The 19,654-nt window shown below is 29.8% G+C and overlaps 1 protein-coding gene across 3 annotated transcripts; it reads right to left on the bottom strand.

The window, feature by feature from the left end:
• On the bottom strand, positions 1-19,454 carry LOC132930166 (protocadherin-like wing polarity protein stan). Of its 3 annotated transcripts, XM_060995876.1 has the most exons (41): positions 18,609-19,453; positions 17,518-17,605; positions 17,154-17,448; positions 16,795-17,078; positions 16,162-16,390; positions 15,452-15,768; positions 14,628-14,794; positions 14,049-14,556; positions 13,706-13,832; positions 13,062-13,250; positions 12,715-12,993; positions 12,457-12,651; positions 12,215-12,386; positions 11,315-11,743; positions 10,902-11,242; positions 10,640-10,814; positions 10,004-10,578; positions 9,828-9,934; positions 9,588-9,758; positions 9,354-9,508; positions 9,096-9,262; positions 8,768-9,037; positions 8,484-8,652; positions 8,273-8,398; positions 8,060-8,205; positions 7,758-7,941; positions 7,479-7,678; positions 6,749-6,958; positions 6,490-6,676; positions 6,061-6,200; positions 5,631-5,988; positions 5,415-5,565; positions 4,772-4,913; positions 4,474-4,689; positions 4,016-4,383; positions 3,555-3,953; positions 3,127-3,482; positions 2,748-2,981; positions 2,396-2,666; positions 2,040-2,049; positions 1-1,095 (listed from the first exon to the last, which is right to left on the bottom strand). In XM_060995876.1, exons 1-41 carry the CDS (start codon positions 18,982-18,984, stop codon positions 1,081-1,083), a joined length of 9,498 nt encoding a protein of 3,165 aa, XP_060851859.1. In that variant the 5' UTR covers positions 18,985-19,453; the 3' UTR covers positions 1-1,080. The 3 variants fall into 3 exon arrangements, with proteins under 3 accessions (XP_060851859.1, XP_060851860.1, XP_060851858.1); XM_060995877.1 differs by lacking the exon at positions 2,040-2,049 and having other exon boundaries at positions 3,127-3,479; positions 18,609-19,454; XM_060995875.1 differs by lacking the exon at positions 2,040-2,049.
• Positions 19,455-19,654: the final 200 nt, after the last annotated feature.

Genomic DNA, 19,654 nt, shown 5'->3' with positions numbered 1-19,654 from the left:
TTATTATGGAAAAAATATAATTTAAAATTTATACACACACGTGAATGAAAAAATTCTATATAATATATTTTATTTACATACATATAAATATTATTACACAATATTATGTCTAAATACAACAAAAATCACAACTCTTTTGGAATGTCCAATTTAAAAATGGATTGATCACGATTTTTATACTTGATTTGTACAAAGATCGAGCGATCTAATTTTATGAATAACTAATAAGTATATCATAAACATAAACGCACCATCGAATATCGTAAATCGCGGTTGTAACTAAATGTTAATATTGAGCATGATGTTACACGATCAAACGCAATGATCTATATAACATATAAATATGAATGTGATTAATGATGATTAAAAAAAAAATGCGATAATCTACATTTTATGAATGTATTTTCGTGGAAATTAAACATAAAACTTAGGCTTACGTATCACAAATGATTGGACCAACTCGGACAGTATGGCACTAATAGGGAAATATATATAAAAATTAACTATATATTATAAATAAAATAATCACATTCAGCGTTACGTCAATTGGAATGTATATAAAGATATGTGTCCATTATATATGTGAGATGATATATCGTATGTCTGTACAAGGTCCATGGCAGTGGAAGCGTGGCTGATTGGTTTCTGGGCTACGCTGAGCTAGGGCTTGCGAGTTTATTATAAAATGCATAATTATACGTCACATATAATTACATAATATTCTATTAATAAACTGATTTTATCGATTTCGTGTGATTGAGACGTGGCATGACAATAACAATCGGAAACCCTAGTCAATATACCTAAGATAAGTAATATATATATACTTAAAAATAATCTTAAATAATAAAAAAATATATTAAATTGAGACCATAAAATGTTTATACTTATTTTACATAAATATAAATATATATAAATATGTGTGGGGTAAAAAAAGATGGAATTAAAATAAATATACTAAATTACTGGAAATGTACACTTATTGCACAAGGTTAAATATTACAGTTTAAAAGGGAAAAAAGAAAGATACCACGATAAGTTGAGTTTGTACTGAATATCAAGTCACGTTACACTGGAGTTTCACTCGAATCCTTCCTGAATTTAAAAAACATAAAAAACACAAATTTAGTATAACTTTAAAATTAATGCAAATTGTATGTATAGTAAATTTATAGATTTTATTTAACCCACAACAGGATTATAAATTTAAGTGATTTAAAAAAATTAGGTAAAAAAAGTACAAATTTTGAATTTCTATTGTTGGGACAAACTTACACATTAATTTTTTTTATAATTAATTTGTTGCTGTTTTTTCTTTTTTATTATTAATATCAAAAATGGAAAGATGAATTATCTTGTTATACCAAAAAGTATAATTTATTAGTTAAGAAATATACATGTGATTAAAGGTCAAATATATATATATATATTTTAATGATTAACAAGAGTGAATAACTATTATTGAGTGGAATTAGTTCTTTTTTATTCTTATTAATTTTTCAAATACTTGAAATTTCAATCTACATAAATATTGAAATATAATCACGAATTGCATAAGCCAGTTGTTAAGATTAAATAAATATATCTATCGTCTGTTTTTAAGATTGCCAAATGAAATACCTAGTTTTTATTAAGTCTCAAACATATGATATTATTATAATAAATTAATGCATGTGATTCAATATTTATTATGCTACATTAAATATTTACCAAAATTTTCCGAGATAATTGGATTCTATAACTAATCTATAAATAAATTAATAGTCAATCTAATAACCATAAGAATATAAAAAAATTACTAAAAAAATATTTTAATAATAGATAAACTACATCTGATCAATAAAAGCTGATATGATCAGATATGATTTCTTTAAAACTTTAAGTAGTAAAACAAGTTTACAATAAACAATTTAATAAAATTAACACAGTTAATATAATTTTGAAATGATTAATATTCTAACATTACTTTGGTACTGTAGACATTTATGAGTCTTAAGTCATAAATAAAAGTGAGATCAGAAAAATATTTGAAAACTTACCTCTTCTTCACTGTAAATTCCAAACACCATAGCAGCGATGCAAAAGAAGAAAATAACCATTATAAATCAATTATTATGTTAATATTATTAAGGCTAAATTAGCTGAGCTGTGTATTTTGTAAGATGAGCAATTAACATAATTAAATTAGTAGTTAATAGTTAATCATTTATATAAATTGGTGTAGTCAAAAGTGTCTTTATATAACAATTAAGTATAAATATATACTTTGTGAATACAATTTTTTTTTTTGTGAGAGTTAATGATTACTCTTGAGATATCACTACACCAAGTTAACAACAATGCATTACAATAATAATAAAAGCTAAAAATGATTTAGATCAAGCTTAAGACTTACTCAGATTCTAGTATTTCTTGTATACCATACTCATTTGTATAACCATGTCTTGATTGTAAATTAAGAGTAGAAGTGGAAGCTTGAGTGGATGGTGATACTGGCTGACTATAAGCCCGAGCCGTTACAAACCTACTATCTACACTATGTAACGATCCATTCTCACTTCCCCGGTTTACCATAGGTGGTGGCATAGAAATACCATAAAGATCACTTCCTCTGCGATTATCACCATACAAATCTCTATAGGGTGAGTGACAATGGTCTTCTTCAGCTACAACAAAGTAATACAAGTATGCAAACAACGAGTTATTTCCAACTACTAACAATAAAGAATAAATATTTGAAAAAATACCGGTATATGGAAATAAGTATTTGTCACCAAGACTCGCTTTATCATCTACATCACAATCGGATTCTGTTTTATTCAGAGAATTGAATGTTGAGCTTTTGTGGTGATAACCAAAGTGTTCATTGTTTAAGAGTGGTGGTTCAAGAGACATTCGATTATTTATCACTGAATTGTCTTGATCAGATATTGTTGATCCTGTCCAACGATGTTGTCCCACAGCATGTTCTTCTTCTTGAACTAAACATTAAATAAATATTATTTATTATACGACTTCAAACAATTTACAGCTACAACTTTGTACTATAAAGAATATTATTTATAGCAATTATTTTGATAAATTATTCTTTAATACGTTAAAATTTTAATATTTGATGTTTCTTACCTGTTGGATATTGTTGACTAGTCCACCGTGGAGCATATAGAGGTTTTAAATTGGGAAACAGTTGTGAATTTGTAATCACATTCAGTGAAGGAGGCAATCCGGGAGCTTCATTTATATTTGGTAAGAAAGGAGTTGGTCGATTTGAAGACATATTACTTCTACGACCTCTATGACGAGAAGAATCATCTTCATCACTGCTATGGGAAGAAGCTAAGTCTAAACTTCTTCCTTCACCGGAACCTTCAGAATCTGAATCTGATGTATGTTGTGTTCGGTGAAAACTAGATGGCAAGTCGGACGTTGAATGGTCATAATTACTTGTTGTTGTTGATGTATTCCTTAATTGAGCATCGCTTCTGAAGGAGAAAATTCATTATGTTTATTTTTCATAGTTTGATTGGTACATTGGTAAAAAATTATTATACTACCTATAGGGGCTACTACTAGTCTTTGTAGTTGACCTTGAAGTAGTACTAGACATAGATATGCCAATCGGTCTTCTTATTCCATCTGTATTTGTAACTCCTGTATTACGATATGACAATGATGATCTAATGGTCGGAGGTGATATAGCACCAATTCCAGAATCTGGTTCATTTTTTTCTGGTATTTCTTTTCCAATGAGTCGTAATACACAATGGTGTATTCTACATCGGAGCTTTGCATTAGAATAGCATAAACCTGCTAGGACAAGCCAACCCTGACTACAAACAGCAGCACACAATGTGTATGTAAGCCGTGTATCACGTTCTGATGCTACAACCACTTCTAACAACCACACACCAACTAGTATAGGTACGCAGATCACTTGTACAACCAAAACACTTCTAAAATATATTTAATTATTAGTGTGTATAATTGGTATAATTATATCTAAAAATAATAATACCTTAAATTTCCATAACCAAGCACATGATCTTTTAAAGTAAATGCTGCTCTAATACATAGGAGCAAAACAATTACAGTAATGGCTACAGCAAGACAGGTAGGACCAATTAAACTCCAGATAACAGATTCATAAACAGACAACCAACAAAAATAGTAATTCCCATACTGATTGATTCGCACTCCAACAGATAAACTGACTATAATAGCTGGCAAAACATAACCGATACTATGATAGAAACCCATTTGACCATGGTTTACGTCCCTTAATTCAGTTAACATTCTATACAGATGAAGTGCAGCTACCAAAGACCAACCAATGGTTGCTAACCACAAATAGTGTAAAGTTATAGAACAAAATTTACACCATACCTAAAAAAAAACAAAACATTTTATTAGATTATTAATTGTAAATACATTATCATTAATATATAAAATATTATGTTATAAAATAAGATATACTTCGAAAGTATATAGAGTTCCTCGAGTTTGAGTTGCAGCTAGATACACACATTGAGTGAGCAATAAACACAGGGCAAAATGTGAGTATATAGAACTCGTATTGGTTCCTGCACGTACAGCAACTAATAACACGCATGTCACAATGAGAGCAATGATTGCTAATCCAAATGATATCAAAATCAAGAATAGTTCTAAATTTGAATATTCAACTATGTACTGATAACAAAAAAAACCAATCAATTAGATAAAAAGCTATACTTAATATTAGGTATGTATAGTTAAAAGAAAAATTATTTACATGTTCATCAACTACGTCTGTGAGAACAGCATATGTTGAAAGCTGGTTACATGTACAATTTATGTAAATAGGATCTTTTTTCCACCAATTGTCTTCTGGTAACTCTGTATGACAACCAGCTCGAGTCCACTCACCACTTGGTCTATGTTAAAAAAAATAATATATAATCTCATAAATTTCATATTTAAACAATATTTGATATTTTTTGCTTTGAAAATGTTAATTCAATTGGAATACTGAACTTTAAAAGTTTGATGAATGGATGAGTAGTATACATTTTTTAAAGTAATAAATTACATTAGTTCAATGCTCAATGTGTAGAGCATGTATCTTAAGTAATTATTAAAAAGTGAAAATATAAATGTAATTTTAAACCATTAATTTTATTTTCTAGTATAACCTTTATCCTTATAAGCTATAATATATATTTTTAACTTTTTATTAATTTATGTTATGTACATTGATGTAAGCATCAATTAAGATACATCTTAAATCATAATATACTTAATAATCATAATGTAGTACATTTTAATTTATAGCTGTTAGTTTATTTATAGAATATCTATTTTATCAATATTTATTAAAACTATTTTGTGAGAGCTGAGAAATAGTATATACATATAAATTAATTATGATAACTTACATTCTAGATGTTGACCACCGTACACATTGAGGATTAGATCTCAATGTAACTGGATTTTTATTGATCCAAATCTTGATACGAATTGGTGAGTCTAAAGGCACCATGTCAGATAACTCTGAAATTTCTTTGCCATTCACGTTTCGTTGTTTTCCTAATTGAATTTGAATTTTAAACATTAACATTTATTAATTATATTTTTTAAAAATAAAAACATACTTTTGGGATTATTGTGATTCAGAGTTGCAACAAATGACATAACTGGTGAGCCTACTTGGAGATCAACAGAATATCTCTTTAAAACAGTGTCATCATAACGTAATGGTAACAACGCTCCAAGTGTACGATATTGTGCATAACCAACAACAGCTGCATTTTTAGAAAGTTGTCCTTTTGTAGTAGTCATTCCATGTTTTATTGGCTCAATACCCAATAAATCGATGGGTACCATTATTTGAGTATGTTTGTCAAACTTTGAAGAATCCAAAAGATAGTTGTTGTATTTTGGTAAAACAACAACAGGGCTACCCATATTTTTTAAACCTAATATTTCTGAACCAGGTTTTAGACTCAAAACCTGAATAGAAAACAAAAATTGAAATTAAAAATGATTAAAATATAAAAAAAATAAAAAGTTGTAAACACATACTTGAATAGCTGGTTGAAGTAAAGATGAGTCAGGTAAATTTACTTTTTCTTCTGTAACTGCAGAAGTAGACAAATCTGGTCGTTCGTGTTCAGGTTCGAATCCAAATAGGCTCTCAGCTGAAACTACATCTAAACCAATAGCTGTAAAAAAAAAACCAGATAAATATTAATGTAAAACTAAAAACTCTAGCTGATAATAATGACATTGTTACTAATATCAGGTAAATACATTATCTACCTTTATTATTGATTTATTGTGCTATTATATACAGTTTTAAAAACACTATGTGTACTTTAATAAAATAATCAAATTTAAGCATTAAATTTAAAAATTGTATAAATGGCAAATAACATTAAATACCAATACCAAATATGTAGTCAATGAAAGATCAAAGAATAATCAAATTATTAATTAAAAACATATACATACCAATATTTGGAGTAACTACTTCAAAAGGATCTGTATAAGTATCATGTTGAGTTGTTGACAAAGTAGCCACATAATTATTTATTGTATTCATTAAATTAAATGGTCCCTGTGACGTTAAACTGTTTATGCGTTCCCAGTGATCAATTTCACTCAAGTCTAACAAACGACTGGATGCCATAATCAAATTCTAAAATAAAATTTTGATTAATAAAATTGAAAAAGCTATAAATATAATTTAAAAATTAGAAATAGCACTAACCAATATATAATCTTTATCTTGACTATGGGTTAAATTCAACCCTGACAAAGATCCTTCATGAGATAATAAATGTTGTAAAAGTTGTTGACCAATAAGGACATCAGAACCGTGCAAAAATTGAGTATTATTGACTGCTTTATGAAGACTGATAGCTCCATTAACGGCAACAAATGTAGTTACCTTAATAGATTTGGTTTCTAATCCATTCAACTAAAATAAAATAAAAATCTTTAGTTTTAAATATTTTTTGAATGCACATTAAGGGGATTGGAAGCGGTGATTTTCTGTCTTTGTTTTACACACGTGGAACATAGGAAAAATAGCTATACGCGCCTGACAAATTAAGGTACTTCTAGTTGTTCGATTTAAAATATGTAAAAATGATTGAATTGGTATACAAGTTTACTTTGCATCGGTCGAAGCATATTTTTAATATTTTTAATATATTTAATAATAAAAATTGACAAATTTATAAAATTTAAAATATTTATTTTAAATAATAAAACAATCGAAAAAGTGCTTCAACCGATGCAAAATAAACTTGTATACCAATTAAAACATCTTTACATATTTTAAATCGAACAACTAGAAGTACCTTAATTTTTGTCAGGCGTATAGCTATGTTCCATGTGTGTTAGACAAAGACAGAAAGTTACCGCTTCCAATCCCCTTAACAAAATCTTAAGCATATAAAATTGAATTAAAACTTGCTCATTGACTTAATACTCACGAGTCTCTGAAGATCAACAAATGAATTTGAAGTACAATTGAATATATCAGGAAATTGCCATCCATCTAATGTATTTTGACATAAGCGTGTGGCTTTGCCTTGGGAACCGATTGGGCAGTTTTCAGTTACACGCTCACCCCATTTAGCCCTAGGCCACCAAATATTACCTGCTATACTTTTTGGACAACCATCATAGATAACTAGAAAAATAGATAGTAAGAATGTTTTATTTTAATATTACATCATACATTAAGAATCTAATTTTTAATTTTTAATTACCTTCACATCCATTTAAAGTGACTTCGGCATAGGAATTTGGACATTGGTCACATCTACGACCTATAACACCAGAACGACACTTACATTGCCCAGTAGTTTGATCACAAGATCGGTCAAAAGAACCAACATTGTAGCAACCACACTCGAGACATTTATCAGAACCATGAGGAGTATAATGATTGTCCTAAAATTATGTCATAGTAAAAATATAATTAAATAAAGCATACCTAATTAGACTATCGCGTTAAATACAATAGTATAAATTATAGAAATAAAACTAAACATTTTTAAATAAACTTTACTTTGCAATAGCATTGTCCAGTAGTTTTGTTACAGTGGGGGTTATACCCATTGTCCACCATACAGTTACAAGGACCACAAACTCCCCGATGATGTCCCCACCAGCTTACAGGGCAAGACTCTTTGAGTTCATGTTCACAGTAATCACCTGAAAAATAATGTCATGAATAAAGTTCTAAAAATAGTAAAAAAAACTTATGTTTATGATCACATACCAGTAAACGAAGTTGAATTACATTGACAATGATAACCACGTAGGCTTTTACGATCCTCAATGCACAAAGCATTGTTTTCACAAGGGTTGGTATCACACACACTTTCACAAGCTGTTCCCACAAATCCTAAAAACAGTTATCATGACATATTTAGAATCCAATATATAGTCAATTTTGATCATTAGGTAATAACAGTTTTCACAATAAATACCTGTATGACATCTACATGTATGGTTTTGCCACGAAGGTATACATTCACTATGCTTAGGACATTTATTACCATTGCAAGGGTTCTCTTGTTCACAATTTTCACTAACACGTATCATAAGTTCAGGTATTTCCAATACAGTAGTTCCTCCACTGTGGCCAATTCGAACATCCTAAATTTTACAATACAGTAATTATTTTATTGTTAAATTAAATAGAATAAAAGAATTACAATACTAAAAAAAAAAAAAATTATTATAATAACAATAATAATGTATTTTCATTTACTTTAATACAGCCTTTGAATCCCATATTTTCATCAACATCAGTTAAATCTTCATTGAAGTTTCCCAATTGGATTTTTCCAACAAATTGCCCTTGTAATTTGGCATTAAGTGTTTTTACAACTGAACGAATTCCATGATCCAAAACAAATCTAACACCACCTGTATTCTGCCATATTACTTCCAAATTATGCCAATCGCCATCATTGATTTGCACACTGCTAAATACAGCTTTTTGGCCATCAACCACATAGACAATGAAACCACTTTCCAACTAAAAATGCAAAAAAATAGTTAAAATATTCAATAAAATTATAATGCAAACTACTAACATAAACACGAGCAGTAGTATTTTGTCCTATATTCACAGAAATGACTGGAGAATCAGGTTTCTTAGTCTTCAATGATAATGATGTATACCATGGAAATTGAATAGTACGCAATAACGGATTAAACGCTACAATACCATCTCCCGAAAAACGCCAAAGAGCATGTATGGCTAAACCAATAATAATTTCACATTAATATTAATACATATTATAGAACAATTATATAATACCATTGCATTTAAATAAAAATATTTTACTTACGATGACTACAGTCTTTCCCTCCCCACAATTTAGGACAGTCACATTTATATGTACCCCAATGATCTGTACAACTGCCACCATTTTTACAAGGATTGTCAACACAGAAAGATTTTCGTTCTGGGCATCCAATTATGGTACCATTATCGGCTACAAAACTAAAAACATAGACAATTTTAACCAATCATATAATATAGACAATATTTTAAGTATTTCTGAAATATATTTAGTACAAACCTATTCAAATCAAGAAGTTTGTAGTCAATGTAAACGTCAGCAATACATCCAGTGAAGTCTTTACTTTTTACTTGAAAACTAGTAGAGTCTGGTAACATGGGCAATCCACCAATTTGAAGTGGACCAGTGAGATCCAAAAAACGATGACAGCTCTCTGTTAATATTTCACATCTAAAAATAAACAATTACATAAATATTAAAATATTATTATTATATTTCAATAATATTGAATATTATTACCTTTTTTCTAACACTTGAGTAGAAACGTTAGCACAAGAATATCCAAGTTTAGACCCATATTTTACAGTCAATGGTACATCACAGTCATCTAAGCTCAGAGTAGTACTCTTAAAAATAAATATTATTATAAGTTATTAAAATGCCTATTTCAAATTTTTAATAATGTTATTACTTACTCGATTGATATAAGAAACTGTAACAGAATGCCAAAGACCATCGTTTACTACACCAGTAGGTGGATATGCTATTACGTAAGTGACTTCAGACCCTAGAGAAAATGAAAACTGCAGCCCACGGCCTCCTTCAATAAGTTCTAAGGCAATAAAGTCATGGCGTTCATTGTATCGACCATTGTATAATAGCAATCCAGATTCTTCTAATGTGGAAAACTTTAAAGAAATATGTAATCGATATCTTTGTCTTAATGATGGAAAGGTCAAGAATGAAGATTTTGGAAAGCTTCTAGAACGAAGTCTGCAAACTTCATCATAGTGTTCAAATGTACCAGCTGGAGAACAATCATCACATAAAAATCCACCGCTTTTTAATGGGGTACAAGTGGCTCCTGAATGACATATTCCTGGTTTGCATTCATCGTGATTCAAGTTGATTTCACAGTTATCACCAGTAAAACGATGAGGGCAGATACAGGAATATCCACTTTCTTTGCTTTTACATTGACCTCCATTCTTACATGGATTAGAATAGCATAAATCCACTTCAGTGTCACACATATAATATTTTTGACTCCCTATAGTAAATAAAACATAACAATTTACAATGAAAAACAAAAATTGAGAATATAGTACTACCTGTGAAACCATGTGGACATTGACAAGCAAATGTGGTAACTGGATAAATTGGCCTAAATAAAACCGTATCACTGCTAATAAAAGATGAGGCATTGGCAAACTTTAAAACTGTTAAGCAAAGTTCAAAATTCAAACAGGGTTCTCGAACACATAAATTATCTTCAAACGGTAAAATCTGAAATTGTATTTTATTTTTATTGTTTTTTTTTTTAATTAATAGTTTTTAAAAATAAAGTATAATTAGTAAGTTAAGAATTATTACCTGTACAGTTGATAAACGAGTAAGAATTCCTCGATTTAAATAAACACGTTCTTGAAGAAATTGAGGAGAATAAAAAATACCGTCTGGTTGTTTCGCAGAAAAGCTAACGTTGAGTACTCGTCCATCAACATCTGTATCGTCTTGTACACTGAATACATATATATTTTCTTTTGGGCATGGAATGATGGCCGCTAAACCAGACGTAAAGAATTCCAACAGAGGAGATAAAAAAGCTTCTTTGGTCATATCAGCTAATCGAACAGTTACTGAGTTAAAAAGCATTTCATCGGTGACCAATCTCACTATTAGGGTCATAGTAGCTTTAATTTCATTTACTCCATCTAAAAAGCAATAAAGTGTTATTAAATAAGTTAGATACAAATAAAACCAAAATCAAGTAAAAAATAATTTACCAGTAACTGATATTTCCATCGAAGCAATTTTAGGTACGTTGGTGTTTAACTGTGGAGATAGGGTTAGCATACCAGTTGATTCATTCAATTGTACTAGATTAGCATTATTTCCAGATATTATTCGATAGACAAGTTTGTCTGATACATCAGCATCAAATGCAGGAACTTGACCAAATGTTCCGGTAGGAAAGTAATCTTTAAAGTTATTAAAAATAACTTGAAAATCAGAAAGTCTTGGAGCATTGTCATTTACATCAGTCAAGTATATTGTCAATGGAGCATCAGAATGTAATGGAGGTGATGAAGCTCTTACTACTAATTCAAATTTTTTCTTATTTGATTCATAGTCTAGCTCAACAGAAGTTAATAATTCAGCTTTATCAAGTCCAGGTCTTCTTAGTAAAGAAAAACTGCTAGCATCATCTCCGCCTATAAAACATAATTATATAATGATTCACATATTTTTCTTTATTTTAGTAATAAAAATCTGTTTATAAATGAATGTGGAAGATAAAGAAGATTCATACTATATTAATAATTCTTATATACAAAATACAACCTATGAAACTATATTTTATCTATATACATAATTAATCTCACAGCTTTGTTATTTATAATTTTAATATTTATTTATATATTGCAAAATAATTTAATAACAATTTCATAAAACCACCCTGACTCTTGATCCAAGATTAGAATAACTCTGTACTAACTCTTAAAAAATAAATCTCAGATTGTCTTTTAGCTACCCATTATGTATATTATTAAATTAAATATAACTAATTTAATAAATAAGAAAATCTTTTAATTTTATTATGTATAATATAATATTTTATCTATCATTATAGTCCTATTATTATTCATAGTAGTAGCATAATATGAAATCTATTTTTAAGTTACCAATAATAGAATATTGAACAATTGCATTTGGTCCTTCATCTGGGTCTTTAGCATACAACTCCCCAACAGTAGAACCAATTGGTGAATTTTCAGGAATGTACATAACTAATTTGTCAGATTCAAAAACTGGCGGTGAGTCATTTACATCTTCAATACGTATGGTAACAGGAACCTATAAAAAACTAACTTTTAGCAACAATTTCATAATTAGCATTATATATTTATAACTAATTAGCACTTACAGCTGTAGAGAGGGATGGTGAACCTTTATCAATGGCAAATACATGAATATTATACTGAGGAATGCTCTCTCTATCTAAAGAAGCGGCTGTTCTTAAAATACCAGAAGTAGGGTCAATAATAAAAGCTTCTACACCGTCATCTAAGGCATATTTTATGCGGCCATTCAAACCTGAATCCGCATCAGATGCACTTACCTATATGATCATGATGCATTAATAACAAAACATAAGGGACATAACAATAATCAATAATTATACTTGAAGGACACTAGTGCCAATAAGAGCATCTTCAGAAACAGATCCATAATATGACGCATTGAAAAATTGTGGAGCATTATCATTGATATCTGTGATCGAAATTTCTACATCAGTGGTATCTGAAAGTGGTGGATTACCACCATCTCTAGCTGTAACTGTAAGTAAATATCCACTTTGCACTTCTCGGTCCAACGGTTTTGTTGTAACAATAGCACCACTTTGAGCATTAATAGTAAACTCAGAAGCATCGCCATAACCACTTGCTAAAGAATAAGTGATCTAAAAATACACAGAATGTTAAAGTAAAAACTTCAATCTTATTTTTCTGAAATATTGGATTTACTTACCAAAGCATTTTGACCAACATCACCATCAGAAGCAGAAACAACAAGAACTGTAGAACCAACTGGTGCATCTTCATAAATACTAGCAGTATATGGTGCATTGTCAAAGATTGGAGCGAAATTATTAGCATCAGTAACATTGACATAAATCGTAGCAGTATCAGATAAGCCGCCTGAATCTGTTGCTGTTACCTATTATAATTACAACATAATAATAATTATAATATATTTTACTGTATATGTAATCTTTTGTATATTTTCTATTCAATGTAAAAATATTGATTATAATATTGAATAAAAAAAAATATTATGCAGAAGATACATTTTATATATTTTTTAATTTTTCTTCAAAAATACAACTTTTTTTTTTCAATTGTTTAAAATGATTATCATATAATTTTGAACTATTTGTTTGTTATTTATTTTTAAGAGAAATATAAAAACTATAAGCTAAACATAGTAAAGAACTATAATATTTAATGAAATATTGTCATAGTGTGAATATACTATCAATTAAAAATAATATATTTTGATAGATACATTCAATGAAATAAATTTATTTTTTATAATTATTAAAACCTAATTATAGACTATTATATAACATGTTATATAATATATTAGTTAAACTTATATTATTGAACACTCACCGATAAAATAAAACGTTTTTCTTGTTTATAATCTAATGGTTGAGCAATAGTTACTAAACCTTTACCACTATGAGTAGCAATCGCAAATCTTCCTCTCAAGTTTCCACTGACAATTTCATAATGTAATCTATAAAATTATTTTAAAATAATACAAAAAATGTTAGTAAAAAAAAGCAAAAGTTAATAACACGTTAAGTGGCTTGTAGTTAAGCCGAAAGATATCCTTAAAAGGTACTAACTATGAGTCAATGCGATCATAGGAATAACAGCACAGTTGTCAACTTTTCATTAATTTGATAACATTGATAACTGATAATAACTACTTTAATATCAATAACTATACCTTGGATTTTCATCTGGGTCAGTAGCTATGACTGTTGTAAGTGGTGTTCCTGGAGGTGAGTCTTCACTAATTACAACATCATATTGTTTTGGATTGAAAGTCGGTTCATTGTCATTAACATCTTGAATGGTAACTACAACACTAGCTGTGGCTGATTTGGGAGGATCGCCTCCATCTTCAGCCACAACTTGAAACTGGTACTTAGGATTAGTTTCTCGATCTAATAAGTGAGTAGTATACACCCAACCACTCTTTTCATCAACGGTAATTGGTAAGTTCTCGGCTAGAGTACCCTCAAAGTCTCTTGGAAAAATGCGGTACTTTAAAGCAGCATTCTCTCCTTCGTCTGCATCATATGCTTGCACTCTTACAATACTATACCCAACAGCAACATTTTCTAACACAGATTCTTGAAAAAGTGAAGTGTAAAATCTAGGAGGATTATCATTAACATCCTTTACATTCACTAGTAATTGAGTAGTATTAGAACGACTTGGATTTCCACCATCTATAAAAACAAAACGTTAATTATTATTTAAATTTAAAACCATTATTCCAATTCATAGGTTAAGTGTATACCTTGAGCTCTAATCATAAGTCGGTAACTTCGCATTGCTTCATAGTCCAAAGGTTTGACTAATGAAACTTCTCCATTTTGACTATCAATAGAAAATTGTCCTTGTGTATTGCCACCAATTATAGCATATCTCACAACTGCATTTAAACCCTGATCAGCGTCAGTAGCTCTATAATTATAATATATTTTTAGTTATTAAAGTGAGAGCTTAAGAAACAATTTTAATAGTAATAATCAAAATTTAACATTTATTAAACCAGCCCTAAAAACTACAATTTAAAGATTTGTAAAAGATTACATTTTATAAACAAAATAAAAAAACACCATTTAAGATTTAACTGAATCTAATATAATTTGCTTTTTTAATTAAATTGGTGTATTAATTTGGTGTAGATTATACAATATATTTTAACTCAAACATATTTAAAATAATATAATCATTTTTAGGCAATTTCATTTTTAAAAATTATAATGACAAAATGGTCAACATATAATAAATATCCATAAAGTCACAAATGTACCAATTATTCTTAATAAACATTTTTAAATTATTAATTGATTTTTATTTCAAAATTAAAAATATAATTAATGTATTTTTTTATAATAATAATAATAATATTTTTATTATTATTCAATAATTTATAAGATAAAACCACCCATATTAGGGAAAATGCAATTTTCAATAAAACATATAAATAAGGTAATACATAAAACCACTAAATACAATTCAAAAGCAGTTAGTGTAGGTACTAATAATAATTTAAGTGTTAAAAAATATAATAATTAAAATATTTTTGTTAGTTAATTGTATCAAACTAAAACTTACTTAATTGTGGAGATAACTGGTCTTTGATTAGGATTTAAGTCTTCAGGAACATTAGCTGTATAAGCTCGTTCAGAAAATTGTGGATAGTTATCATTATCATCTAATACTTTTACTACTAATGAAGCAATTGCCGAACGTCTTGGTGATGGAGGTGCTGCTTGATCACTTGCTTTAACCATGACTGTGTAAACTTCACATACCTCTCGATCTAAATTTCGCCTTACACTAACCACACCACTGCGAAGATCGATTCCAAAAGTCTCATCTGCACTAGAGTTTAAACCACCACCTGATATACTTTCAATAGAATATTCAATCTAAAAAAAAATAAAATGTCAACAAATATTTAGTTAAGTTCATGACACAAAAACTGGCTTCTGACCCATGTGACCCACTGGTCATATGTCATTTGTTAGCAATGGGCTCTCTTACTAAACAGTTACTCTGCAGCCATGAAATTATCAAAAATAAAATAAAAATGTATTATAAAGTTTTATTGGCTGATATTGTTTTTAAAGACTTGATAAAACCTCTTAATATTTCTGTACTTAAAATTGTCAACTACTAAGGGTTTTATTTAAAAGCCCACTAATTATTTTTACTATTTTAATGATCACTAACACAAAACAGCGGCTTAGTTCATGATGGTCAGGGGTCAGTTTTTGTGTCGCAGACTATAGTATTATCAATTGATAGTTATTAAACTATACTTGAGAATTTAGTCCTATGTCTAGATCTGTCGCTCGTATAGTAATTATTGTTGTTCCAACGGAAACAGATTCCCTCACAGAAGCTTCATACATGCCAGAAGCAGATTCAAAAACAGGTGAGTGATCATTGGCATCTACAACATTTACTTGAAGGGTTGTGGTTGCTGTAGATGGATGAGATGATGTATCAATAGCAATTACTCTTAAATAATGAACATCCATGAATTCTCTGAAATAATTAAAATATAATATTACTACTAGGTATACTAAACTAGAATTTTACCAGATATAAATGTTTATTAAAATAACTGTATTCAGAATTAGATCAAAAAATATAAATAAATATTTTTAAGTAGTGTACTAACAAGAAATTAGTTTTTAAACATCTAACAAAATATGAATGTTAAGTTTTTAATTTAACACAAAAATAAGTTTTATTAATTTTTTTATAGATAGTAACTCTAATCAAAAAAAAAATAATAATAATCTAATCATAGCTGTAATACTATTACATTTACTTCCAAAAATAAATTTTAAAGATTTTTGTGGCATATTTAAATAAATTGATATTAAAAATTATAAACAGCATCATAAATAAAAAGGGTGGTTTTTTTAAAAGAACTGATTACATACCTGTCTAATGATACCAATGTTGTGACTAAACCAGAATTAGAATCAATGGTAAACATTGCGTGTGATCTAGTATCGATAATTGGGCTCATCTGGTATTCAATTGGATTATTATTTGGAGGCATACTTCTTGCATGTACACTACAAACAATTGTACCAGATGGAAGTTCTTCAGCTACACTAGCAACATATAGACTTCTTTCAAACTGAAGACCACTATCAGCCATCTCTACTTCTCTTCTTACACGTCCAGTTTCAGTTAAACTACGTTTATGCCACAAAATCATCTAGAAATTGGTTATTCAGCATTAAAAATTAAAAAAAAAACAATAACTTTTTTAATTAATTAAAAAAAAAAATACTTTAATATAATGTTCTGAAGGTGATACAATTTCACTATTCACGTCACATTCGTAAGAAATCATTATAATGATAGACATTGGATCAAGCGTTGAACAAAAGTTTTCAGCTACCACAAGATCGCCACTTTTAGACTCCACATTAAATCTATTGTCACTTATATCCAAATACCGTATTTTGCAGTCATTAAATACACTTTGTGGGATCACAGATTTTCCAAGAGGTGCAACAAATTCGCTTTGTTTCCAACATTTTTTATTCGCTTCATCCATTGAAACACCAGTGCCAAATTTAAGGCTATTGATTATAAATTTAGTTAAAAATAATAACAGGTTAATTGTTAATAGGTATAAATTGTTTACTTACTTTAACACTGATAAAACCACTGAAACTAATGTTTTGCTAGACCACTTTTTAGCCATTTCAATACGAGTGTTTAATAGTGAATCTATTTCTAAAAGAATATACAATAATATTTTATTAGTTTTTATTTAATATTTTGTGATGGATATTTCATAAGAATATTTAAAATATTGTTTACAATATGACAAAATATCAAAGTTAAACAAAGAATAAAAGTATATTTAACTTATCTAATCTAGATCATTAAATAAAAAAGTAATGATGATTCAAACATTAATTTTAAATACCCAAATAATGTTAAAATAATATATTGATAAACAATCAAATTATCTAGTATTCTAGCAAAAGATCAACTTTAAACAACCGACATGACTGCAGTTGCATTTACCTACATTACTTGGAATAAAAATATATAGGTTCTAAACATAATATTTACCAGCGCATGTAACTATAAATTATAGGCTATAATAAAGTTAATGTAGAGGTCTCTAGAAGTCTAGAATATGTTAGTCTGAAATTGTATAGATACCTACCAAACAATTCAAACTCAATTCATACAAATAAATTATACAAGTACACTCAACCTGCATCTGCCATCTATCTATTTAACACTGATAATAATGAAGAACAAACTTAATTTTTTAACTGTTAATTTTAATATAAACACCTATTTGTTTTAAGTAAATACCTACATTAATATATAATTAATATATATAAACCAATATTCTTTTCAATGATATTCTCTAGATCAGTGTTTCCCAACTTCTTTTAATCGCGGAACCTTTGCAGGAGCTTGAACAATTGTGGAACCCCCATATAATTGTTAGAACTCTTCTATGTTAGAATCAGAATTCAAATCAAAAATATTATTAATTAATTTATATTTTCCCAAATTTCTCATGGAATACTTGGCGCCAGCTGACGGAATTCTTAGGTTCCGCGGAACACCAGTTGGGAAACACTGCTCTAGATAATACATTAGACTTTTGAGAATATATTTTTAGATAAATTTGTCAGTTCAAATACAGATTCTTAAATTAAAGAGACAACATACTAGGTAGGTAGATAGGTAAGTAGAACAGAAATGGACTTACTGTTTTTTTCACACCCCTTAATGACCATTCTCAATGGTACAGACATATACTCCAGCGTGTCATTAGAAGTCGAGTCTACATAGAACGTAAACACGTCTGGATACTTGAATCCGTCACATTCTAATGGTCGTTCGAGTATAACTGATCCAGTATAGTGGTCGACGCGCAGCAGTTTGGCGACAAAGTCACCGCTCTTTTCCGGATTTAGTGAATACCGCCTGGCTGGCCGATCGTAGAAGGGTGTGCCGCCGTCAAACAGCACCAGCCCTGGTGAGTCCGTGTCGGATACCACCAGCAGATATCCGAACGCGGACCGGACCAGCAGCAGCAGCAGCAGCAAGCACACCGCAACATGGTTGTGCTTCGCGGCTAGCATCGCGTAGTTCGACGAATTGGGCAGTACGTTATACCTGCGTTTAGACGAGTCACCTCCATAGTCAGACAGTAAAGGGACAACCGATCCGTTCGGTCGTCTGAAAGATATTATTTGTAAATTGTAAGTAGCTGGTGACTTGGAGCAGAGTGAAACCTCTTATCTCCTCTCCGGCCAGATGGCTGACGACGAGAAAACTTCCAACGAACTGTACACATATACTTCAGAAAAAGAATAATCGCTCACGAAATTGGACACTGTATCATTTACAGGACGCCATTGTGTTCCGAATCTTAAAAAAAAAACGAACGCAATAGCCGCGAACACTACGATCTCGTTTCCCCTTCACCCGTACGACGCGGACGAGAACAACAAACTGAACAACAAATCCGACCGACGACGATGCCGGGACGCTCCACTCGTGTGCCGCAGACGCGCCAATGACCGACGGCGTAGAACGTTACCCACTGGAGTTTTACGATTGTACCACTACTACTATACTATTACTACTACTACTACTACGACCGCAGTACCGCCGTCCCCCGTTCCCGCGAACCCCTCTCGCCCACGCACCGGTCGAAACTAGTAATCAATCGGCGGGCCAGTGGTTCCAAATGTGTTCGACCGAATCTCATAATAATTATTATTACATTTAATATAACGCCGCCGACGA

This window comes from Rhopalosiphum padi, chromosome 4 (assembly GCF_020882245.1).
Source record: "Rhopalosiphum padi isolate XX-2018 chromosome 4, ASM2088224v1, whole genome shotgun sequence".
Lineage (NCBI taxonomy): Eukaryota > Metazoa > Arthropoda > Insecta > Hemiptera > Aphididae > Rhopalosiphum > Rhopalosiphum padi.
Note: the sequence above shows the minus strand (reverse complement) of the source record. Positions and strands in the feature narration are given on the sequence as shown.